This window comes from Muntiacus reevesi, chromosome 2 (assembly GCF_963930625.1).
Source record: "Muntiacus reevesi chromosome 2, mMunRee1.1, whole genome shotgun sequence".
In the NCBI taxonomy this organism is placed as follows: domain Eukaryota; kingdom Metazoa; phylum Chordata; class Mammalia; order Artiodactyla; family Cervidae; genus Muntiacus; species Muntiacus reevesi.
The window spans coordinates 178,043,735-178,069,920 of record NC_089250.1 but is presented as its reverse complement, the minus strand read 5'-3'; the positions used below and the strand labels follow the sequence as shown (position 1 = coordinate 178,069,920).

The 26,186-nt window shown below is 46.0% G+C and overlaps 1 protein-coding gene across 1 annotated transcript in view; it reads left to right on the top strand.

Annotated features, from left to right (window-relative positions):
* The first annotated feature begins 24,187 nt into the window (after positions 1 to 24,187).
* The window catches only part of BAIAP2L1 (BAR/IMD domain containing adaptor protein 2 like 1), a 78,157-nt gene continuing 76,158 nt past the window's right edge, over positions 24,188 to 26,186 (top strand). The window contains exon 1 of the mRNA XM_065923799.1: positions 24,188 to 24,484. Coding sequence (XP_065779871.1) covers positions 24,434 to 24,484 — 51 coding nt within the window. The 5' untranslated portion in view covers positions 24,188 to 24,433. The remainder of the gene's footprint in view (positions 24,485 to 26,186) is intronic.

Below are 26,186 nucleotides of genomic sequence, written 5' to 3'. Positions count from 1 at the left end.
CCCGGGGGGCCCCCATGCCTGCAGCTGACCGGCAGGGCAGTTCTGATAGCAGTGACGCCCAGGTGCTCCACCTAGGCCTTTCGCATCTCTCATTACCTGCTGGAAGATTCCAGCCCAGGAAATTCATTGTCAGGCATGAAAAAACCAACAACCTCCCCATGTGTCACCACTTCCCCAGAATGTCCACGTGAACCGCTTAAAAACTGCCGCCTTGTAGGTAAAACTGATTCACTTTGCCGAACGCCTGGAACTAACACAACGCTGTAAATCAGCTATACTCAAAAAATTTTTAAATTGCTACCTTGGACAAAGAAACGTACCTTGCTCCAATGGGAGAAGTTTTAGCTCAGGAAGGATACTGATTTAATCAATTTAAGCATAAAATACCAACATCGGGATTTTCCCTCCCACATTTTATGATAAAAATTGTCAAACTTAATGAGTAATTGAAAGAACTTTACAGTGAATACCCATATAGCCACAATCTGGATTCTCTAACTAACATTTTATTATACTCATTTTTTCCACATACCTGTTCAGCTAGCCATTTCTCTGTCCAGTCAGCAGGCCATCTTATGTTTTGATGTATTTCAGAATGAATTGGGACATCACTGCATTTCACCCCTTAACACTTCAGCATGTAAATTATTAACTGGAGTCCAATATTTGTTTCAGCCCTTTTGTTTTTCTTTTGGGGTAAAACATGCATACAATAAATTGTACAAATCTTCAGCATACCATTTAATATATTTTTGACAAATATATACACCTTTGATCCATATTCCCCTTGAGGCAGAATGTCACCATCAACCCAGAAAGTTCCCTCCTGCCCCTCCCATCAGGGAAGCCCTCCATCTCCCCCAGACAACCACTATTCTGACTGTTCCCATTACAGATTCTTTTTTGCCTGTTCCAAACCTTAACATAAACAGAATGATAAAGTACAATCACTCCCTTGGTATTAGAGGACCCTGGAGGATTCTAAAATCCAAGGGTGTTCAAGTCCCTTATATGAGATGGTATAGTATTTGCATAAAACCTAAGCCCACCTTCCTGCAAACTTTAAATCATCTTTAAATTACTTATAATATGGTATTGTTGTTTAGTCGCTAAGTCGTGTCTGACTCTTTTGCAACCCTGTGGACTGTAGCCTGCCAGGCTCCTCTGTCCATGAGGTTCTCCAGGCAAGAATACTGGAGTGGGTTGCCGTTTCCTCCTCCAGGGGATCTTCCCGACCCCGGGATCAAATCCACGGCTCCTGTGTTGCAGGTAGATTCTTTACCACTGAGCCTCAAGGGAAGTGAAAGTGAAGTCGCTCAGTTGTGTCCGACTCCTTGCAACCCCATGGACTGTAGCCTACCAGGCTCCTCCATCTGTGGGGTTCTCCAGCCAAGAGTACTGGAGTGGGTTGCCATTTACTACCTAATACAGTGTAAATGTTATGTAAATAGTTGTAAATATTATGTAAATATTTGTAAATACTATGTAAATCTGAGGTCGATTGGATACGGATGTGGAACCCATGGATACGGAGGGCTGCCTGTGTAGCAGCCTCCGGTGTAGCGGCAACACATTTGAGAAGCTGCTCAGATGTTTCCAATGTACCTCTGTGCTGGGAACCTCTGCTCAGGACCAGGCATTTCCTCATGTTATGGATGAGGAAACGGAGTCTGTGAGCATCTTGACCTTGGGGCACAGCTAGTTGGGAGTTCCCAGGTAGCGCTCGTGGTAAAGAACCCACCTGCCAATGCAGGAGATAGATGCGGGTTCGATCCCGGGATCAGGAAGATCCCCTGAAGAAGGAAATGGCAACCCACTCCAGTACTCTTGCCTGGAGAATCCCACAGACAGAGGAGCCTGGCGGGCTACAGTCCATGGGGTCGCACAGAGTCGGACACGATTGGAACGACTGAGCACGCATGCAGTCACAGCTAGTTGGTTACAGATTGGAGTAGAACTGGGGTCTCCTTGCTGGTGGCTTCCTGTTGACTGAACAACAGGGCTTCTAGAGCGGTGGTCCTCAAACGTCAGCACCACTGGAAACCCCCTGCAGGACTGGGTGGGGTCCAACAGTACCTCTCTCACAAGCGCCCAGATGCTACTGATGCTGACAGTCCAGGGGCCATAGTTGAGATGCATGGTTCTAAAAGTCAGGTTTAAAACTATTGGAAACCAATGATGTCCTTCCTACAGCTGGCCCCCGTGGTTGAGCATCGCAACTGGCAAGACCCGGAGGGGGATTAGATACTGGTGGTGGCCGTATTGGAGCGGGGTGTATGCATCCCAGCTAGCTTTCCTTTTTTGAGATCATTTTTTAATTTACTTATTTTTGGCTGCACAAAGCTTTGCCTGGTTGCAGTGAGCAGGGCTACTCTTCATTGTGGGGCCTGGGCTTCGCATGGCAGTGGCTCCTCTTCTTGCAGAGCACAGGTTCTAGGCACACGAGCTCAGGAGCTGTGGCACGTGGGCCTCATTGCCCCATGGCATGTGGAATCTTCCCGGACCAGGCATCGAACCCGTGTCCCCTGCATTAACAGACATTCTTACCCACAGTACCACCAGGGAAGTCCTCAGCTGACTTTCTTTAAGATCTTTCTCAAAGATTATACCCAGGAACCACTCTACAGGACAAAACCCCTCACGTACTATATGCGTGGCATGGGGTGAAAGAGGTGCTTTTAGGGGAACACACCATGCCATGTTTTCATTTAATACTTACAAATTGATTTCAATGTGCATTAAGAAAATAGCAAACCTGTGAATTCATACCTACTATGTGTTACTTAGACTATTACCTGTCTAAATAAGTTTTAAGAAGGGATTGATTTGAAGGATCAATATTGATAGGCTAATAAGACAGGTGTTAGAGGTATGTGGCCAAGTGAAGGCTAACTGAGCTTTGTGAAACCTGCTTCAGTAAATTCCAGAGAAAGTGTAAGCTGTGAAGTCTCACGAAACAGCATGTCCTCTCTGGAAAACTCATTCTTTTTCCTGCCATCTTTAAATCCCCATCCTAAAAGGGCTCCCCAGGTGGTTTGGTGGTAAAGAATACACCAGCCAATGCGGGAGACGCAGGTTCGATTCCTGGGTCAGGGGGTTCCCCTGGAGAAGGAAATGGCAACCCACTCCAGTATTCTAGCCTGGGAAATTCCATGGACAGAGGAGCCTGGCAGTCTACAGTCCTTGAGCTTGCAAAAGAGTTGGATGAGGCTGACCACATTCAAAACATCAGAACAGCTCTACTTATTTTGCATTTGTATTCTGTAATTTATTTTACATATTCTTCTCAGTATCTTGCAATAGCTTGCTTTCTTTAAGATATGTGAATTTACATATTTGCTGCAATTGAAAGTGTGATTTTTATAACATTTCAGGACTAGGATTCTTTTTCCTCGAGGAACACAATTTCAATTTTATAGTGAAAGTCAGCTGGAATACAAGACTGTGTATAGGATATTACTTTAGAGACAAATTTTCAATATCTTTTTCATTTATAAATGAGTTACATTGTTATTAAAAAGCAGCGCTATTCAATTGCATTCCTTTATTTTACACTCCACCTCATTCCATATAGATTTGAGGCAACTCTAGCAAGAACACACAGTAAAGTTAAAATTTTAAAAACTAAGCCTGGGAATTAAAAGTAAGAAGCCAAGGGGCGGGAAAGTAAAAAGCAAACATGCAGACTTCACAGGCCCAAGTGGGTAATATAGTAAAGTCGAGTTTCACATTTGGCTTTGAGCTCCCTGGCAGCTGAAGAGAAAAGAGACGATCTTTTCATCAGTTTCGTTTTGGGCAAAGAAGACACATCAGTTCCTCAAGAAAAGCATAGCTTCTCCCAGGACTTAGCAAAAGATGAAATTTATCAGAATGGAGGAGCATCTCATGACATAATGGATCATGTCCTTGGCATTTCTAAAACAAAGAAAACAGAATAACCTCAGTCATGTCTGACTCTGTGCAACCCTATGGACTGTAGCCCACCAGGCTCCTCTGTCCTTGGGATTCTCCAGGCAAGAATACTGGAGTGGGATCTTCCCAAGCCAGGGATCAAACCTGGATCAAATACTGCAGGGAGATTCTTCACTGTCTGAGCCACCACGGAAGTCCAGCACCATCAAAGGTAACAGTAAACTCATCATGTCTTTTTCCCTAATTCTCCTCTAAAGCCCTTAGAATTGGTCCTGGCTATAGAGTTTCACGTCAGAGTTTCTCTTTATAACCAGCCTAGATGGTGCTAGTGGTAAAGAACCTGCCTGTCAATACAGGAGACATGAGATCGGGTTTGATCCCTGCGTCAGGAAGATCCCCTGGAGGAGGGCACAGCAACCCACTCCAGTACTCCTGCCTAGAGAATCCCATGGACAGAGGAGCCTGGCGGGCTACAGTCCATGGGGTTGCAAAGAGTCGGACACGACTGAAGCGACTTAGCACACTCAGCACAAAATGTTTTGAGATGTTAAATGATTGATCCCATCTTCTCATCAATGACTCTCAAATTCATATGCTCTTAACTCCAGACTCACTGATCCAGTGCCTCCCACACATGTCCAATAGACCCATTTTATTTATTTTTCCTAAGAATGTCATTTTTATTGTTATCATAGAAGTAGCACGTTAATCAATATAAAGCAAAGGGAAGTTAAGCCAATTACTTTTGAATAATTGTTTTAAGTTTTTCATGAATGTTAAAATGTGCTAGTTTATTTAAACTTCCAATTTAAAAAGTGTTTATGTTACTTGTACTTTATTTTTGGTTGTACTTGGTCTCTGTTGCCGCGATGACCTTTCTCTAGTTTCGGCGAGCGGGGGCTACTCTCTAGTTGCAGTAGTTGGGCTTCTCATTGCAGTGGCTTCTCCTGTTGCAGAGCACAGGCTGTAGGCACACAGGCTGAGTTGCCCCACGGCACGTGGAATCTTCCTGGATCTGGGATCGAACCCGTGTTCCCTGTATTGGCAGGCAGATTCTTATCCACCAGACCACAAGGGAAGTCCTGACACCTGTATTTTAAAAGGATAATGTTTACCTTTAAAAAATGGATAAATACATGAATAGGAAAAATAATTGAGAGATATTTAATATTTCATAGGGCAGCCTTGGTGGTTAAAGAACCCTCCTGCCAATGCAGGAGACATAAGAGACGCAGGTTCGATCCCTGGGTCGGGAAGATCCCCTGGAGGGGGGCATGGCCACCTACCCCAGTATTCTTGCCCGGAGAATTCCACAGACAGAGGAGCCTGGTGGGTTATAGTCCATAGGGTTGCAAAGAGTCAGACATGACTGAAGCGACTTAGCACGCATGCATACGATCAGCGAAGAAAAATGAATTTGAGATAGGGGTTCAGTAATATTTCCTTACTGGTGTATCTTCTCTCCCTCCCGCTTCTGCTCCCCCATCGCCCCTGCATCCTTTCTGTTTCTCTCCCTTCCTGCTTTCTGACTTTTCTAACAGACATCTGAAACTCATCACGGACCCAAAAGTCCTTCGTGGCCATAAGGCTCCCCCTGAGAAGGCCTTGTTACTTCTCAGACCTCACCCCACACTTTTCTCCAATCATATTACCCTTTGCTGTTTCTCAAACCACCAAACAGCTCCAACCTTTATCCTGGCTGTTCCCCCTGGCTGTCCCAAGAACAGCCTGGGACACATTTTTTTTCCCAGACACCTGCAAGATTCACTTCCTTTTCAAAGATCTCTTTCTCAATGAAACCTCCTAACTTAATGGCCCTATTTAAAGTTCCACTTAAAAGGTGGGCACAGGGGACTTCCCTGGTAGCATAGTGGTTAAGAATCTGCGTTCCTACGTCAGGGGCTCAGATTCAGTCCCTTGTTGGGGAACTAAGATCCCATATGCACAGTGCAGGCCCCCCTCAATTAATTAATTTAAAAGATAACGTTCACTTACCTTCCCCTTCCGGTACAATTTATCATGCTCAACTGTTTCTTTTCCCTGTGGTTCTAATCTCCTCCTAGCAATCTTTATAATTTCATCATGTAATTTACATATTTATTATTGTATCAATCAGAATAGACTGGGTTATGTTACAGTAACAAAGACCCTCAAAATTTCAGTGACTTAAAGAAACAAATCTTATCTGTCAGTCTAGGAGTCTCAGGGACCTAGGCTGACTACACAGCCTCCATCTGAAATGTTTCCAGTTTCCACATCAGAGGGGAGGGAAGGCTCTGGGGCGGGGGGGGGGGGGGGGGGGGGGCGGGGAGCTGTCTAATGTCAGCCACTAAATGCTCTGGTTCAGAAGTAACATCACATCTCACAATTCATTGGCCAGACCCGGCTGAGTGGTTTCACCTAACCAAAAGACCAGGGAGCAGAATCTTACCGTGTGCCCAGAAGAGGGAGAACTAGGACTGTTTAGTGCAGGGGTCCCCAGCCTCCAGGACCTGATGAGCTGAAATGGAACTGATGTAATAGTACCAGAAATAAAGTGCACAGTAAGTGTAAGGCATTTGAATCATCCTGAAACCTTCCCCTCTGTCCATTGAAAAACTGCCTTCCACAAAACCAGTCCCTGGTGCCAAAAAGGTTGGGGTGATTTTATTTACAGCTCTAATAATCACTATGGCTTTCCCTCTTTTTATCATTTGTTCCACCCCATCCCACCTCCTGCCCCAGAACGTGAGCTTCTCAAAGACAAGTATCTCTAGCACCTGGAACAGTGGTTTTCACGTATTAGGTGCTTAATGAAGATTTCTTGAAGGAATGGATGGATTACATGGCTAGATTCATATCTGAAATACAGAGTGTATAACTATAAATCCCACATCACACGCATATACTGCAAGCATGCAGGAAAGGGGTTCTTAATCTATGCCTGGCACTGTTCTGGAAGCCCACGAAATTCTTTTCAAATTTCTTCCAAGGAAGGGTCCTATGGCTTTCCCCAGGTTGGCAAAGGTGGCTTTAACACAGACCGAGAACAGGTGGTCTAGAAAGAAGGAGTTTGGGGTATGCCAGGCACAGAGCCAGACCCCAGGGCCAATGTTAGTGTGTTAAAGGCAGCAGGTGGTCAGCTCACCTCTCTGAGCCTCAGTCTCCTCTGTGCTTTGGGTCCGCAGTGAGGATCAGCTGAACAGGTGGTCTCCACACTGGCCAGCAATTCACAAAAGCCGGGCCCTGGGAGGAGGGGAGGAGGGGAGGAGGGGGCTCCACCCTCACCCGCGCGGTCAGTGCGCCATCTGGCGGACAGAGTGGGCAGTGAGGGCCGCTGGCACACACCTGGCCCTCCTGGGTCCCAGGAGGCAGCTGGCGCTCAGGAAGCTTTCATGATGAGATGCTTGTGCTCAGTCATGTCCGACTCTTTGCCACCCCATGGACTGCAGCCCACCTGTGTCCTCTGTCCATGGGATTTTCCAGGCAAGGATACATAAGAAGGTTCAACTATGCAAATCGTAGAGAAAGACAGGTCTTTTGACTTTCCCTGCAGGGCAGGGTGAAACTCCAGGACTGGACAGCCTGGGGCGATCATCTCCTCTGTCTCTCTGATTCATGGGCAGCAATGGGAGGTCATGAAGGAAGAACAGGACTGGATGAGTGAGGCAAAGGAGGCAGCTGACTTAGCATCGACCTGAAGGGAGAACCAAACAACTCGGTGATCGAGATATCTTAATGCAGCATTTTAGAAAATCAAAATTATTGCAAAAAAAAAAAAATCTATGATGGACAAATTAGCAAATCGTCAAATAAAGCCAGGATCCATTCTGCTGATCTTTCCATCCGCCTCGGGCTCCAGGAGGGCTCACAGGGCATGTTAGGAGTTCTGTGCCTCACCAGTCTGGCCCCGAGGAGAGCCCTGGAGCTGACCCAGGGGCACCGGCCACATCAGCCAGGGGCCGGGTGGGACCAGCACCTGGGGTCCAGAAGCATGTGTCACCAAGAATTCCATGTCCCTGACGTTCTCTGCTGTGATGGAGGCGGGCACTGAGCTGGGAACCCACCCTACCCTCAAGGGGCCACCATCTCTGAGACCCATATGGACAGGAACGAGCAATTAGGGGATTCTCTGGTTGACTTCAAAGAAAAATAGTGACGCCGGGGGAAACTAGAGCTCAGCTTCAGAGCAGCGAATCAGGTGCAACAGGCCTGGCTGCTTCTGGATCTTTTCCCACACAGCCAAGGATGCAACTTCCTGCCTCTTGATTCCTGAGCAAATGACTGGACGCCCCCTGAGGATGTCTCCCACCCTGAGATTCTGGGGTCCCTCCACAGACACGTCATCACCCCAAGTTAACGCCCAGGGCTTGGCGTCCTTCACCTTGTCCATGAAGTCCCGCTGGGGTGGTGGCGTTTATCTCCAAGGCAAACAGAGCCACCCCCATTATCCATGACTGGCTGTGTTTACCGATGACGTCACATTCATCCCGGGCTTCCTGGTCGCTTCCTGGTGGTGACTCAAGGGTGAGTTGCTGGTCAAGATGAGTCTTGCTGGTACCCACCCAAACAGCCAAGCATCCGGCTCCCTGGAGTCACCCAGCCGGAGTGAAACCCTACAGGTGAGACAGGGCCGCTGATGTAAGGAAGGTCAGTGAAAGGGCATCGCAGAACACCCACCCCTCACTCAGCACTTCGTGGCAGCCTCTGTCCACGCCCTGTGTATAAAACTCATAGCGTCTCATTCCCCTGTCTCAAATGAGAGAGAAAAAAAAGGCTCAGAGTGGGCAAGTGATCTGCCCAAAGACACAGCCAGCAGGTCACAGGAGGATTTGCTCACTCGCTGGTGGCAGAGGCAGCCAAATCCGGCCTGGAGAAATAATTTCAAAAGGCAGAGAGGGCAGAGAGGTATTCCAGAGAGGCGGGCAAACCAGGTTGGAACAAATCCATCCGGGAACTGAGATCTCTTATGTGTGGGTTCAAATTCCAGCAGGCTCCCAGGTTCTTCCAAAGCAGGCTTCTCCAAACAGAGGCCCAGGAATGACTGCTTTCAGCCTGGTCATCTGGCCCCTCTGCCTCATCCCTTTCTCTCCCATCACAATTGCTAAAGGTCACTGACTCAGATGGGTGGGCCACTGAAAAACCTAATAAATCTACAAGTGTTCACTCTGCTGAAAGTAATGATAACAATAATTAAATTTAAAATGTGTCTGAAGGGTAGTTGCACAACCTTTGATGGGTGTGGAAATTCCATGTGATTCGACCAACCAGGCTCAGGGCCTGAAGGTGAGGGGAAAAAACAGACCGTCAGGTCTCTCTCTTGACGTGGAGCCAAAGCGGGCTGGTGATCAAAGGCAGCCTGGCAGGGGAGGGGCGGCTGCAGTCCCAGCATGTGAATCCATGATCTTCCTGCAGCCTGGGGGCCCCCGCAATCCCCGGCCAGGGCCACGGTCAGCCCCACACAGCTGCTTCTGACTCCTGCATATTCCAAGGGGGAGCCTGGCAGGATAGTTGCCTCCCTGGAGAAATTCCATGAATGCTGCCCTGGGGGGCCATCTGCAGGACTGTACACCCTCCTTCCAATCGATCAGAACCCGGAGGCCCAGGGACAGAACATGACTTGCTCCAGGTCACCCAAGGGCTGTTATCACTAAACAGAAACGAAATTCACCAGGCCTGCCGTCCAATGCCCTTCCCACCATGTCAGGCGCACTCTGTCCCCTTTCAAGGGCAGCAGGAGACTCCTGTCACCAAGTCACCCTGGGGACAAGGCCCAAGAGCCTGGGGCTGCCCCGACGTCCAGTCAGGAGACCACAGCCTGGAAACAGGACGAGGCACCAAGGCCATTATTTTTTCCAGCTGTATGGAAGAAGAATTCCACTGAGGCTGCACCCAAGAGTTGACCTAAGAGCTCAACATCTATCTCAGTCAGAAGGAAAGGAAATACGCCCAAATATTTGGTCTGCTTACTATCAAAGCTCTGAATGATCTCAGGAGCTCTGATATTTCGTTCCGAATTCTCATCTCCTTTCATGTTTGGGAAAAAACTGCTACTATAGGTGAAATCTTCCAAGAAAGATGAACTCAATTACAGGCCTAGAGATGGATCTACTATTTTAGTTAATAATAATGCAGGCACACTTTCTACTCAGGGCCCCTGGGAACAGTGTCATTGTTTTTGTTTTGTGGGAACGATGGCTGACTCAGAAGCGAAGCAGGTGATTTATCTCGACAAGGTTTTTATTTGCCAACTTTGAAAATGATTCAGAAATATACTTCTTATTTCCCCTGAAATACAAAGGATCATAAGAGACTACTACCAGCAGCTCTATTCCAATAAAATGGACAACTTGGATGAAATGGACAAATTCTTAGAAAAGTATAACTTTCCAAAACTGAACCAGGAAGAAATAGAAGATCTTAACAGAGCCATCACAAGCAAGGAAATCGAAACTGTAATCAGAAATCTTCCAGCAAACCAAAGCCCAGGACCTGATGACTTCACAGCTGAATTCTACCAAAAATTTAGAGAAGAACTAACACCTATCTTACTCAAACGCTTCCAGAAAATTGCAGAAGAAGGTACACTCCCAAACTCATTCTATGAGGCCACCATCACCCTAATTCCAAAACCAGACAAAGATGCCACAAAAAAAGAAAACTACAGGCCAATATCACTGATGAACATAGATGCAAAAATCTTTAACAAAATTCTAGCAAACAGAATTCAACAACATATTAAAAAAATCTTACACCATGACCAAGTGGGCTTTATCCCAGGAATGCAAGAATTCTTTAATATCCGCAAATCAATCAATGTAATACACCACATTAACAAATTGAAAGATAAAAACCATATGATTATCTCAATAGATGCAGAGAAAGCCTTTGACAAAATTCAGCACTCATTTATGATTAAAACTCTCCAGAAAGCAGGAATAGAAGGAACATACCTCAACATAATAAAAGCTATATATGACAAACCCACAGCAAGCATCACCCTCAATGGTGAAAAATTGAAAGCATTTCCCCTGAAATCAGAAACAAGACAAGGGTGCCCACTCTCACTGCTACTGTTCAATATAGTGTTGGAAGTTTTGGCCACAGCAATCAAAGCAGAAAAAGAAGTAAAAGGAATCCAGATAGGAAAGGAAGAAGTGAAACTCTCGCTGTTTGCAGATGACATGATCCCCTACATAGAAAACCCTAAAGACTCTACCAGAAAATTACTAGAGCTAATCAATGAATATAGTAAAGTTGCAGGATATAAAATTAACACAGGGAAATCCCTTGCATTCCTATACACTAACAATGAAGAAACAGAAAGAGAAATTAAGGAAACAATACCATTCACCATGGCAACTAAAAGAATAAAATACTTAGGGGTATATCTACCTAAAGAAACAAAAGACCTATACATAGAAAACTATAAAACACTGATGAAAGAAATCAAAGAGGACACAAACAGATGGAGAAACATACCGTGTTCATGGATTGGAAGAATCAATATTGTCAAAATGGCTATTCTACCCAAAGCAATCTATAGATTCAATGCAATCCCTATCAAGCTACCAACGGTATTTTTCACAGAACTAGAACAAATAATTTCACGATTTGTATGGAAATACAAAACACCTCGAATAGTCAAAGTAATCTTGAGAAAGAAGAATGGAACTGGAGGAATCAACCTGCCTGACTTCAGACTCTACTACAAAGCCACAGTCATCAAGACAGTATGGTACTGGCACAAAGACAGAAATATAGATCAATGGAACAAAATAGAAAGCCCAGAGATAAATCCACAAACCTCTGGACACCTTATCTTTGACACAGGAGGCAAGGATATACAATGGAAAAAAGACAACCTCTTTAACAAGTGGTGCTGGGAAAACTGGTCAACCACTTGTAAAAGAATGAAACTAGAACACTTTCTAACACCATACACAAAAATAAACTCAAAATGGATTAAAGATCTAAATGTAAGGCCAGAAACTATAAAACTCCTAGAGGAGAACATAGGCAAAACACTCTCCGACATGAATCACAGCAGGATCCTCTATGACCCACCTCCCAGAATATTGGAAATAAAAGCAAAAATAAACAAATGGGACCTAATGAAACTTAAAAGCTTTTGCACAACAAAGGAAACTATAAGTAAGGTGAAAAGACAGCCCTCAGACTGGGAGAAAATAATAGCAAATGAAGCAACAGACAAAGGATTAATCTCAAAAATATACAAGCAACTCCTGCAGCTCAATTCCAGAAAAATAAATGACCCAATCAAAAAATGGGCCAAAGAACTAAACAGACATTTCTCCAAAGAAGACATATAGATGGCTAACAAACACATGAAAAGATGCTCAACATCACTCATTATCAGAGAAATGCAAATCAAAACTACAGTGAGGTACCATTACACGGCAGTCAGGATGGCTGCTATCCAAAAGTCTACAAGCAATAAATGCTGGAGAGGATGTGGAGAAAAGGGAACCCTCTTACACTGTTGGTGGGAATGCAAACTAGTACAGCCACTATGGAAAACAGTCTGGAGATTTCTTAAAAAACTGGAAATAGAACTGCCATATGACCCAGCAATCCCACTTCTGGGCATACATACTGAGGAAACCAGATCTGAAAGAGACACGTGCACCCCAATGTTCATCGCAGCACTGTTTATAATAGCCAGGACATGGAAGGAACCTAGATGCCCATCAGCAGATGAATGGATAAGGAAGCTGTGGTACATATACACCATGGAATATTACTCAGCCGTTAAAAAGAATTCATTTGAATCAGTTCTAATGAGATGGATGAAACTGGAGCCCCAGAGTGAAGTAAGCCAGAAAGATAAAGAACATTACAGCATACTAACACATATATATGGAATTTAGCAAGATGGTAACGATAACCCTATATGCAGAACAGAAAAAGAGACATGAAAGTACAGAACAGACTTTTGGACTCTGTGGGAGAAGGTGAGGGTGGGATGTTTCAAAAGAACAGCATGTATATTATCTATAGTGAAACAGATCACCAGCCCAGGTTGGATGCATGAGACAAGTGCTCAGGCCTGGTGCACTGGGAGGACCCAGAGGAATTGGGTGGAGAGGGAGGCGGGAGGGGGGATCGGGATGGGGAATACATGTAACTCCATGGCTGATCCATGTCAATGTATGACAAAACCCACTGCAATGTTGTGAAGTAATTAGCCTCCAACTAATAAAAATAAATGGAAAAAAAAAAAAGAAATATACTTCTTGGGGGAAAAGCGAGTATAAAATTGTGTTTTGATTTAAGTAAAATAAAAATGCTCTGGGAAAGTGGCCTAAGTATATAAACTCACAATAGGGGATTTTTCCAAGAGAGTCCTAATTTTAATAACATTCTCCTCTTTGGTCTCCATAATCACATTCTTATTTGACAGTTCATGGGTCTTTTTCATTGTATCTCCGAAATCTGCTCCTTCTCCAGATGAAGAAATGTAAATATGTTTAAAGTTTCAAGAAGCCCTTTTCCACCATTTGGATTTTTCATCTGAAGATACAGTAACTTCAAGACAATCCCAAATTCTCCCAAATTGTAATGACAATATATATGTCACTTAGGAATGCTTTCAGCTGCAAAGAATAGAAAATCCAGCGCTCACTGATGCTGCTGGGCTCCCATTCACTCTCTCCACTTGCCAGTCACTTGTTGACGTCACTCTTGTCTGCCACGTTGAGCTTGCAAGACGGCGGCACTGATGTCACACCTGCTTTCTGGGAAGTTATTTGGGGGTAAAGCGACTGGCTTCCTAAACCCCCAACTGTTTTGTTTCTCCCCCCACCCCCAGTAGATCTTTGTTTACTTCATTTCTTTTTTTTTTTTTTTTTTTTTAATATTATTTTATTAGTTGGAGGCCAATCACTTTACAACATTGTTTACTTCATTTCTTTGGCCAGAACTGGGTCTATTTTGCCTTTCGCAACTCCAGCCCGCATAGTAGAAAACTTGCCGTTACGTGCCTGCTTGCTGCCTTACCAAGGTTGTAGCAACTGTGGACTTTCATCTATTTGGCTGAGCATGTGGGATCTAGTTCCCTGACCAGGGGTGGAACCCAAGCCCCCTCCCTGGGGAGTGGGGAGTTTTAGCCACTGGACCACCAGGGACTTTGTGTGTGTGTGTGTGTGCTGAGTCGTGTCCGACTCTCTGCAGCCCCGTGGAATGTAGCCCACCAGGCTCCTCTGTCCATGGGATTTTCCAGGCAAGGATATGGGGACAGGTAACCCGGGGATGGAACTCATGTCTCTTACATGGCAGGTGGGTTCTTTACCACTAGCACCACCTGGGAAGCCCCCCAGAGACTTCAAATACCTCTAAATATTAATACAACAGAGAAAGCCTAGAATGCAAGCTTTTAATTGGTAAGTGCATCCTATGGAGAGTATTAAAATAGCAAAGCTCTTTCCACCATGAATTTGGGCCCCACGTACTGCCTGACATCATAGCCAAGGCATCCTAAAAGTTTTATAGTCATGGGATACTCAGGGGACATTACAAACCGGCTTATGTGGCAAAGTCTGCCTTTAGTACTCAGCAGGGTTTCCATTGATCTTCAAGCTTTCTTGTACTTCCCGGTCAATGTCGATAGGTTGGGGACATTTTTAACGAAACACATAAATTACTACTCAAGGTCTTTGCTAAATTATTTATCGTTGTATGCATTTGCCTAATGGAAATGTTCACTTTGTGCTGAATTTCAAGATCCCCGGGGCTGATACTTCCCCTTTTAGTAAAAGGTTGCATTCTCTCATTGTTTATTGCTCTCATAGACCCATGGAAATTCGGAGTCAGAGCAGAGGCTCCAAGTAGACAGAGGGAAGGGTTACAGAAGGTCTGAGTTGTTCTGGAAACAAATTACTGAAAATGTCAGGGCCCAGCGTTGGAGGGGCCTGCATGGTGAGGTGGCACCTGGCAGGTGCACGGATACAAACACAGGTGTGTGACAAGTGGGCGTGCAGACAAAGAAAAGTTCATCAGAGACAGGCTTCTGCTCTCCCTGAAAGAGAATTAAAATGTTGAAAGACATCATCCTAGTGGGAAAGAATAGTCCATTATATCACACGCCTCAGCGCCCCCTGCTGATCACATTGAGGAACTGCTTGACCATCCAGGTGTTCTTGTTGGCTTCCCTGCTGTGACCGCAAGGTCGTGTGTTGGCCAGCCACTCAGTCGTGTCTGACCCTTTCGCGACCCCATAGACTGTAGCCTGCCAGGCTCTTCTGTCCATACGATTTCCTAGACAAGAATACTGGAGTGGGTTGCCGAGGACAGGAAAGGAAATGAGAAGTGCTTATCTGGCTTTGTAGACTTCTGTAAAAGCATCTCAGAGCATCTTTCTCCAAGTCTTCTCTCTCAGAAAAAGCCCTCAGTGAAGGTAACATTGTCCTAGAATTTATTGCACTTGTTTATCAGGGGAAAATATCGGGTATACCGGACAGCACTTTATTAAGTCCGAAGAGGAAGTTTGCAGTTGTGGTCGATGTTTGGAATTTGCTAAACACAGAAAACAAATCTTAAGGAAAAGACAGTCTGGAACTTTCTCTGCTGATACTCACCCGTGGAAAAAATCAAGACAAGCAGAAGAAGACAGGCCAGACAGATCCACTTCCACAGACCGGCCATTTGCCTATGATGCCAACTCACAATGGTGTCTTCAGGACCACAGACCAGCGTCTCCCTTTCTGCCCTTGGGCCTTCTTAAGTAAAGAATGCTCAGGTTATCTTGGCCTCTGGCAGAGTCTCTCTTTACAGAGGCCAGCCGCACCTAGAGACATCTAGGCTTCTGAATCCTCATGTGGACAGAAGTTTAAAAAAAAAAAATCAGACAATTTTAGAACTAAAAGTAACTGGAAGACCAACTACCCTATTTCAGAGGTGGGGAAAAACTGAGGCCAAGAAGTGAAAGCTGCCTTGCCGGGTCCTGCATATGGACAGACAGACTGGTACAGAATCCCTCCTCCTCCCCCAGCCCTTATCTTTCCTTGTGAGTAGTCTCACAAGCAAACTACAAAGGCGCTTTTAGGTTTCCAGCTGACTGGACGACCCAGAATTTCTCCAGTCACAAATTCCTTAAAGGATAGATGAAATGTAAGAAGAATCTATTAATACATAGCTGAGTTTGCAAGAGAAGAGGAAAAGAGACAGCACAGACACAAAGGAGAGGGAACCAAGCCCCAGGACAGAGGCCACAGCAGCCCTTAGGGGCGTGCCTGCAAGTGGGGGGAGCTGGAAATGCAGCCGGGGTTTCAGCTGCGAGGTGTTTTATCTGCACGCTTCCGGGCTAAGTCGCTTCAGTCATGTCCGACGTTTGGCAACCCCATGGACTATACGGCCTGCCAGGTTCCTTTGTCCATAGGATTCTCTAAGCTAGAATACTGGAGTGGATCGCCATTTCCTCCTGCAGGGGATCTCCCCCACCTAGGGGTTGAACTCGTGTCTCCTGCATTGCAGGTGGATTCTTCACCGCTGAGCCACCGGGGAAGCCCATTTATCTGTATAAAGACGGTGTCAGAAGGAAAGCAAACACTGAGACCCATTCATACAGTGGTACCTTCCAAAGACCACATGTCAGTAAGAAGGGCACTCAAAAATACTTATTGGCCCCGGTAAGGAGGACAGAGGAGTTTTATTTAATTGGGATCTTTTTTTTTAATTGATTGTATTGATGAATATAGAATGAATATTCTTTCTTATTTATTCTTTTATTTATTTATTTGGCTGTGCCGGTTCTTATTAATAGTTGCAGCACGTGGAATCTTCGGTCTTCATCCTTTGTTGTAGCACACAGGATCTTTTAGTTGCAGCATGTGGCGTCTAGTTACCAGACCAGGGATCTAACCTGGACCCGTGGCGTTGGCAGTGCAGAGACGTAGCCACTGGACCACCAGGGAAGTGCCTTAAATGGGGTCTTCAGGAGAAAGAAATATCCTAAGAGAAATTAACAGCCCAGGCCTGTGACACTGGGCAGGGGCACAGCCTGAATTTTACCTTCTTCAGTGGTGAGCGGCTTAGCGTGCCCAGTAGGAACATATATAAAATTTTCTTGGAGGAGTACTTTACAACTCATGCCACATGAGCTTCTTAATGACAAAATGGACCATTATTTAAGATGACCCCATAATAAAAAATTACCAAAATAGATAAGGAGTTAATGGAGCCTCCTTGATAGACAATCAGCAGGTACATTCATTCAACCATGGCTGAATGAAACAAAAAATTAAAAAAAACAGGCAAGATTAAACAGACAGGAACCACACAGAACTACCTGGCAGAGACTATAAAGTAGCATTGTAAATGGTTAAGAGATGAAGGAATAGAAACCTAAGGAAATAACACTCTGCACAGAAACACTGGAAGGTTTATGGTAAGAGATTGGATTAGTAATTTTTAAAATTCCCACAAAGCAAAGTTCAGACCTCAGTGGTTTCACTGGTAAATTCTACTAAATGTTCAAAGAAAAATAAATACCAATTCTTCATAAACTCTTCCAAAAAATAGAAGTTGAGGGAACACTTCCCAACTCCTTCTATAGTGCTGGTATTATCAAAATCAGTAAAGGACATCAGAAGAAGGCAATACACCAGTATCCCCTATGAATGCAGAGATGAGTCACCAACAAATACTAACAAACTGAATCCAGCAACAAAAAAAAGTATTATATATCATGACTAACTAGACATTTTCCCAGGAATGCAAGGTGGATTCAACACATAAAAATCAACCATTGTTGATTATTTCACAGAACAAAGGTCAAAAAACACATGATCATCTCAACAGACATAGAAAAATCATTTGACAAAATCCAATGCCCTTTCATGATAATAACTTTCAACAGACTAGGAATAAAAGGGAATTTCCTCAATCTGATAACTACTAGAACTAATGAACAGGTTCAACAATATAGTGAGTTATAACATCAAATAATAAGAATCAATTACATTTCTGTACACTTACAGTGAACGGTCTGAAAATGAAAAAGCAATTCCATTTACAACAGCACCCAAAAGAAAATACTTCAGGAATAAACTGAGCAAAGGAAGTAAACTTATACTCTGAAAGTCACAAAGCATTGTTTAAAGAAAAGAAGAAAAACCTAAGTAAACAGAAGGACACTCCGTGTTCATGGATCAGAAAATGTAATGTGGTTAAGATAGTAATGCTTCCCAAACTGATCAATAAAATCAATAAAAATCCTTATCAAAATCCTCGGTGCTTTTCCTGCATAAACTGTCAAGCAGATCCTAAAACTGATATGGAAGTACAAGACACCCAGCTAGGGCTTCCCTACTGGTCTGTTGGTTAAGAATCCACCTGTCAATGCAGGCCACACAGGTTCAATCCCTGGTCCAGGAAGATCCCACAGACCACGGTGCAACTAAGCGGCTGTGCCGCAGCTACCGAGCCAGCGCTCTAGATCCCGAGAGCCGCGGCTGCTGAGCCCACACGCCACGGCCACTGAAGCCCCTGCACCCGGAGCTCACGCTCCACCACAAGAGAAGCCACCGCAATGAGAAGCCCGCGCACTGCAAGGAAGAGTAGCCCCCACTCGCCGCAACTAGAGAAAGTCCACTTGCAGCCACAAAGACCCCGCACAGCCAAAAATTAAATAAATAGGCTTTAAGAGAAAAAGACACCCAGAATAGCCAAAACCATCTTGAAAAAGATTTTAAAAAAGCATAAAAGACAAAGTTAGAGGACTCACACATCCTGATTTCAAAACTTACTACAAAGCTACAATAAGATAGTGCGGCAGTATCGTCGTAGGATAGAGCAATTGAACAGAACTGAAAGTCAAGAAATAAACACTTACATTGGTGGTCAAGTGATTTTTTTATATGAGTGCCAAGACAATCCAATGGGGGAAAGAGTCATCTTTTCAACAAATAGTGCTAGAACAACTGGATGTCCACAGGCTAAAGGATGAGGTTGGACCCTTTTGCTACACCTCAAAATTAACTCAAAATGAATCCATAGACCTAAAACTATAAAACTCTTAGAAGAAAATATAGGGGTAAATCTTTGTGACCTTGGGTTAGGCAATGTTTCCTTAGATATGATACCATAATCAAAAGCAACAAAAGGAAAAAATAGGTAAGTCTTAAAATTTTTTCTTGCTTCAAAGGACAATATCCAGGAAGCTAACACAACCCACAGAGTAGTGGAATATAATTGTAAATCCATATAGCTGACAAGGGACTTATACCCAGGATATATAAAGAATGCTGACAACTCAGTAAGGAGACAAAATACATTCTGTTCACGCCAATGCTTTGTTACCTATTGATAGCTGTTGAATCTAGAATCTGTATATTCCTTTCTAGACTTCAGACCCATGCTTTGTTTTGCAGTGGTCTATTTTATTGTTGTTGTTTTTTTTTTTTTAAACTGAAGAAAGCAAACCCCTGATGCAGCTGTTTCTCATGAAATGAAGAGGATCTTGGCTTCCTCATAAATTCATCCTCCTAACATTTCTTGAGCAAAAACTATGTGCCAGGGACAGGGCAGCATGCAATGTACAAGTCAAAAATCAGCCTGCCCTTGCGACACTTAAGGGTGTCTTAAGTTCTTAAAATGGGTTGTGGATGGGAAGAGACAATCGATAAAAAGATGAACGAGAAAAAGATTAGCTAGTGTCTTCGTTTCCCTTTGTTGTTGTTCAGTCCTTCAGTCCTGTCCAGCTCTTTATGACCCCATCCCTGGACTGCAGCGCGCCAGGCTTCCCCTGTCCTTTACCATCTCCCGGAGTTTGCTCAAATTCATGTCCTTTGAGTCAATGATGCCATCCAACCATCTCATCCTGGGTCACAACCTTCTCCTGCCCTCAATCTTTTCCAGCATCAGGGTCTTTTCTAATGAGTCAACTCTTCGCATCGGTGGCTAAAATATTGGAGCTTCAACTTCAGTATCAGTCCTTCCAATGAATATTTAGGGTCAATTTCCTTTAGGATGGACTGGTTTGATCTCCCTGCAGTCCAGGGAACTCTCAAGAGTATTCTCCAGCACCACAGTTCGGAAACATCAGCCTTCTTTATGGTTCAACTCTCACATCCATACCTGACTACTAGCTACTGCAACAAATTACTACAAATTTAGTGGCCTAAAACTACAGTTATTCTCCTGTAGTTCTGGGCAGATGTCTGAAAAGTCTTGGCTGAAACCAAGATGTCAGCAGGGCTACTGCCTTCTAGCCCTAGTTCCTCTAAAGGGAGAACTCTCATACTTACCTTTTCCAACTTATAATGGCCTCCTGTGTTTCTCAGCTTGTAGCCTCTTCGTCCCTCTTTAAAGTACATCACTCTGGTCTCTGACATCACATTTCCTCCTCCTCCAGCTTCTCCTGTAAGGAATTTTGTGATGATAACCAGTCCATCCAGAAAATCCCAAACAATCCCCTCCTCTCCAAATCCTTACCTTGATCACATTTGCAGAGTCCCATTGGTCATATAAAGTAGCACTGACACGTTCCTCCGAGGATTAGGGCTTGAACATCCTGGGGAATCTTTATTTTAGCCTACTGTAGCGAGCAACAGGGCTTCCCCAGTGGCTAGCACTAAGTCGCTTCAGTCGTGTCTGACTCTTTGTGAGTCCACGGAATGTAGCCTGCCAGGTTCCCCTGTCCGTGAGATTCTCTAGGCAAGAATACCGGCATGGGTTGCCATTTCCTTTTCCCGGGGATCCTCCTGACCCAGGGATGGAACCCGCTTTTCCTGCATGGGCAGGTGGGTTCTTCACCACTAGCACCACGTGAGAAGCCCCTCTGGCTCGGTGGTAAAGAATCCACCTGCAGTACAGGGGACGCAGGAGACACAGGTTCGACCCCTGGGTAGGGAAGGTCCCCTGGACCTTGCCTGGAGAATCCCATGGACAGAGGAGCCTGGCAGCCTATAGCCCATAGACTTGCACAGAGTTGGACACAACTGAAGTGACTTAGCACAGAGCAGAGCGCAGCTAGCTAGTGGTAAGCCCAATTAGAATTAAAATAGAATGCTATGTTAGACATGGCTTGAAATACTACTTCAGGTCAAGGAAGTAGGCCCTCTAGGCTGAACTTCACATTTCCAGGAAATACTGGAGTGGGGAGAACATTCTAGACAGAGGAAACAGCAAGTGAAAAATCTCTACAGCAGGGGAATTCCCCAGCAATCCAATGGGTAGGACTCTGTCCTTTCACTGCAAACGGCAGGGTTCAGTCTCTGGTTCGGGAACTGAAGAAAAAAAAAAAAAACTAAGGAAAAAACTCTACAGCAGAAATAGATTTGGAATGGGGGAGGAGTCAGTGCCGTTTGCTTTGGAAAGGTAAGGGAATTTTCAAGTCACATTTGCTTTTTCAGAATAAGAACACTTAAAGCCCCATCCCCTCTCTTGGTCTTTATCATATACGTGTGTGTGTGTGTGTGTGTGTGTGTGTGTGTGTGTGTGTGTTGTTCTTTCATGCATTTTTTATTTTTATTGAGGATAAATGTTTTACATCGTAGTGTTGGTTTCTGTCACACATCAACACGAGTCAGCCCCAGGCATGCATATGCCCCTCCCTCCCGCCCCCCACCCCACCCCATCCCTCCAGCTCGTCACAGAATGTTGGGTTGAGCTCCCTGCATCATACAGCCAATTCTCTCGCTCTTTAAATGGGAATTTGCCCCAAACTGCTGTTACTGGCAGGGACCTCTTTGGTCACAAAACACAGTACAGTCCTCGTGGACACCCCAGAGCACCCATCAAGGCAGACAGCCCATGGGCAGGGTGTAAGTCCAGTCACAGTAAGTTCACAAGAAGGCAGACACCCCAACACAAGAGTCTGCTTGGAGTGTAGCTTTCAGAATCTTATTGATGCTGTCACTAGCAATTGCACCTTGCGACTTTCATTAACGTAAACAGGAGTTTTGGTTATTTAAACTCAAATAGGAGCTAAGAGAGGAAACCTTGGTTGTCTGCCCCTGGGGAGGTGTGGAGCTGATTTCCAGCAAGGCCAGGCCAGCTCTTCAGGCCTGGGTTCTGGGCAGTTGGAGAGCAGCGACAGTGCTTTCTCAGCAGTTACAACCGGCTTCTCACCTTCCCCCTTGTCATCCCTTTCCATTGATTCACTTCACTTCACACTGAGCATCATTAAACCTCAGAACAACTAAGACTGTGGGTTTTCGAGTTTGCATGAAACCAACACACACACCTGAGGAGCCTAACCCAGGTGGATTTTTGAGGGCGTCCTCGTCTTCTTAGACTTGTAGCACACTTGACTGTACTACAGCTTTCGTTGCAGTCCTTCTTAAATTCTACTTCCTGCACTTGTTTTAAGGGCTTGAGTCAAGGCCAGTACACTTTGTACTCCACTGTGGCCCTCCGCAGGGAGCCTGGCACAGAGCAGATAATCAATACTCATTTGTTCTTAGGGACTCAGCGGCACTAGTCCTAATATTGATACAGACCGAGAGCCGACGATTCTCTAAGACTTCTAAAGGAGCAACCAGGAAGTTATTTCCATAAAGGAGATTTCATTAATACAGGTATCTGTTAGAAGGCCTGCCTACAGTTGTGAACCTGGCCCTTCGATCAGATTCCAGCCTCGAAAAACAAACTGGGCCAACTGAGATGTGCTGCTTTTAAGGTGGTTTGTTCATTCCTGTCTCTTCCTGGCTGAGCTGTGGGGTGTTAAAGGTTAAGCCTCTGCTCTCTTTCTGGCTCCCTGGTTGACTGCCTTGTAGCAGAGGGTGAAATGATCCCATTCATCAGAAGGCCTGGAGGGAGGTTCTAACACAAAAGGTGACCGACCTGCAAAGTTAAGGAAGCGATTTTCAAGTTTAAATGAAAGCTGACAGACATCCTTGGAGAGCCTAGTACGCAAAGCTGATCATGGTAAGGTCATCAGTTCACTCAATATGGCAAATAAGACCCACCAGGCAAATCTTATGAGTCAGATGATAGAAATCTGTTAAGGACAGGTAACTGCTTCCACTGCCGGAAACCTAAGAGCTCCAACACACAAGGATCCATGACCTTTTGGTTCTCAACCACAGTACGCTTTATAGCTTGCAAAACGCAATAACCTTGTCCCGGAATCCAAGTGGTTGATTCTGTCCTAAGTCTAGCTGCATCTCATGCTTTCATATTCCCATCTAGGCCAACATCGTGCTTTGTGTACGTTTCCCAGTGAATTTTATAACAGAAGCAGTTTAGAAGCCTCATAATAGCCCATAAAAGATGAAATTGCACCCAGATAGAAGTTTTTTCTATCTCATTGGAAAAGACCCTGATGCTGGGAAAGACTGAGGGCAGGAGGAGAAGGGGATGACAGAGGATGAGAAGGCTGGATAGCATCATCGACTCAATGGACATGGGTTTGGGTGGACTCCGGGAGTTGGTGATGGCCAGGGAGGCCTGGCGTGCTGCAGTTCATGGGATCACAAAGAGTCGGACACGACTGAGTGACTGAACTGACTGAGAAGTTTTTTAGATACAGAATAAGATTTCCTGTTCTGGCTGGGTGAGTATCTCAGATACCAAGCAGTGTTTCAGGCTGGGAGAAGCCTGTTCTGGGTCCTCAGGCTGGGGTTAGGGTGGAGATAGAACAGGGAGATTCAGCAGCCACCCTAAGGAAGAGCATTACCTCCACTATTCCTGCATTCACTATGGGCTTCTAAATCTTGTAACGATCTTGTGACTAGCACGGTTATATTGCATTGAATTAAAAATCCTTCTTAAATCAAAGTTTGAAAACGTACTGCCATTTCTGGAACCAGACCGTGGCATTTATTGATTTTTTTCCCCACATTATCAGGAACTTCCAAAAAGGGTTGCAAAGGCGTGACCCTTTCCCCCACCTATGAGAGCCTTTATCCTGAGGCCCCTCAGATCTCTGAAGTCGGCGATACGGGAGCGCAGGAAGAGGTCAAGCAGGGAAATGAGTATAACTGGGCGACACAGCATCCGAGGAGGACGTGGGCGTCAGGGCCCCTGTCGCTCTAGGACCACAGAGGTGTGACCGCCTACGGTGCGGGCTGAAAGCAGAACAGCGTCCGAGCCCGCCATGGACCCCTCAAGCGGCCTGGGTCCCAGCGTTCCAGCGCCTCAGGTGGAGACGCCCCGCCCACTTGGCCCGGCGCGCCTCCGCCCCGCCCACACGGGCCTCGCCGCCCCGCCCACCACGGCTCGGCCCGCCTCCTCCCCACCGCCCAGGCCGCCTCAGGTGGGGTCGCCCCGCCCACCCGGTCGCCCCGCCCCGCGGCCGCCCCGCCCACCCCGCCCGCCTCAGGTGGGGCCGCAGGGCCCGCCCTTCCCGCTCCCGCCGAGTCTTCTCAGCTCCTCGCCGGAGGCCGCGGCGGTCGCGCTTCAAGTTTTGACGTTTTGGCCGCCGGGTCGCGCAACTTGCTCTTCCCGGCCGACGGCTGTGGAGGCAGCCGACCCTTGAGGGCCTCTCAGCCGCGCCCCGGCGCTCCACAGACGCCCAGAGTCCGGCGGCCACGAGGCCCGGCCGCGTCCTCCCGCGTTCGCCCGCCCGGCGGCTGCAGCCATGTCGCGGGGGCCGGAGGAGGTGAACCGGCTCACCGAGAGCACCTACCGGGTAAGCGGGCCCGGGACCCTGGGGGCTCCGGGGTTCGAGGGCGGGAGATGCGGGGACTGGAGAGTGGGGGGCCCGGGGTTCAGAGGGCGAAGAGGCTGGGACCGTGGGGGCATCCGGGTTTGAGGACGGAAGATTGGGACGCCAGGGTTCGAGGCTGGGGGTGCGGGGAGAGGTCCGGAGCCCTGGGGGAGCCGGGGTTCGGGGTTCGAGGCCGGGGAAGTGGGGACGCCCCGCCGGGGCCGGCAGTCCTCGCCGGGGGGGACGGTCGGGATTCTTCACCTTGGTGGTGAGGAGGGGACTTTACGCGGGACCGTCCTGACCCCTCCCCCTCCGTTCTTTACCCGGTCCCCTCCTCTCCCTCCCGGCGCAGGAGACGCCCGGTAAATTACACGTTTCACAACCAAACGTCTTCGGGGCGGGAGGGTCCTGTGTCGCCCCTGGGGCGCGTCCTCCCGCACCTTCCCTTCGGGGTCTTGTGGCCTCGCCGGCGCGGCTGCGGCGCCTGAGTTCTCGGAGAGCCGAGCTCGGGTTTCCTCCGAGAATGAAGGGGGGAAACTCCCAGGTAATTAGCCAGCGCCAGGTGAGCGGGACTTGGCGCTGGGGCCTGCGGGGGGCGCCCCCGGCCCCAGGACTTCACTGGGAAGGTTTGAGACTCGCTCCCTACGAGACCCTGCCTCACGTAGCTTTACGTTCAATTTGGCTTTCAGATATCGATTATTTGGGGGAGGTTAATGGGAGTCTAAGAACGTCCGAGGTTTGAACAAAGTTGACCCAACCTTAAGCAATACGTTGATGGTCATTCTCTTAACTTGCACTTATTATGAGAGAATGTTTCCAGAAACATAGATTTAGGACTAGTGGCCAGTTTAGTAAGTTTAAGTACGTATAAATGAATTCCAGTTTGAAATAAGATATGTGTTTAATCATCTGCTATTAATAGAACACAAAACAACTTTTGTTTTAATTCGGCTTAGGCTCATGGAACCCAAGTTCTCCACATGCATTTGTAGTCATTTTTAAGACCCACAGTTGGGTCATTTCTATAGATTGCTTTTTTTTTTTAACTCTAAAATTTAGTTTCTAGATTTGCAAGGTCTGAGTGAATTCCTGAAATCAGAGAAGTTTATTGACTTTTTTGGGTAAGAATAAAAGCATGAAAATAGGTTCATAATCCTCTGTTCAAAAGACTGGTTCCCTTTGTCTGAATACACAAATCCTGTCACATGTGGACTATATTGCATTCACACTAAACACAGTAGATACAGTTGTCATAGCATTCTCAGTAAGCTCAGTAAGTGTGACCAAAATCTGGTTCTTATTCATGTTTCCTTAGAAGAGGGCACTTTTTAGAAATCCCAGAAATTTGAATGTTAAGGTTTTACCTTTCTGGTGAGATTTGTTTAGCTGATCCTGAAGATGTTGGGGGTAGGAATGTGTGGGCTGTTGACTGTGTTAATGTAACATTGTTACTCTTCAACTTGGAAGTTGTGGCTACTCTGATGACTGTCAATTAAAGACAGGAAAACTGTACCTTATTGAGAAATGGAGATCATTGCAAATTTGAGTGGAATTGTGACCCTGCCCCCGTGCCTCCAAGACACAGGCTGGTATATCTTTCCAATCTGAGATGAGATATGACTCAGGCATCTAATCCTGAAGTCACTCTTCTCTGCTTTTTCTCCCAGTTCTTTCTCACTGTCAC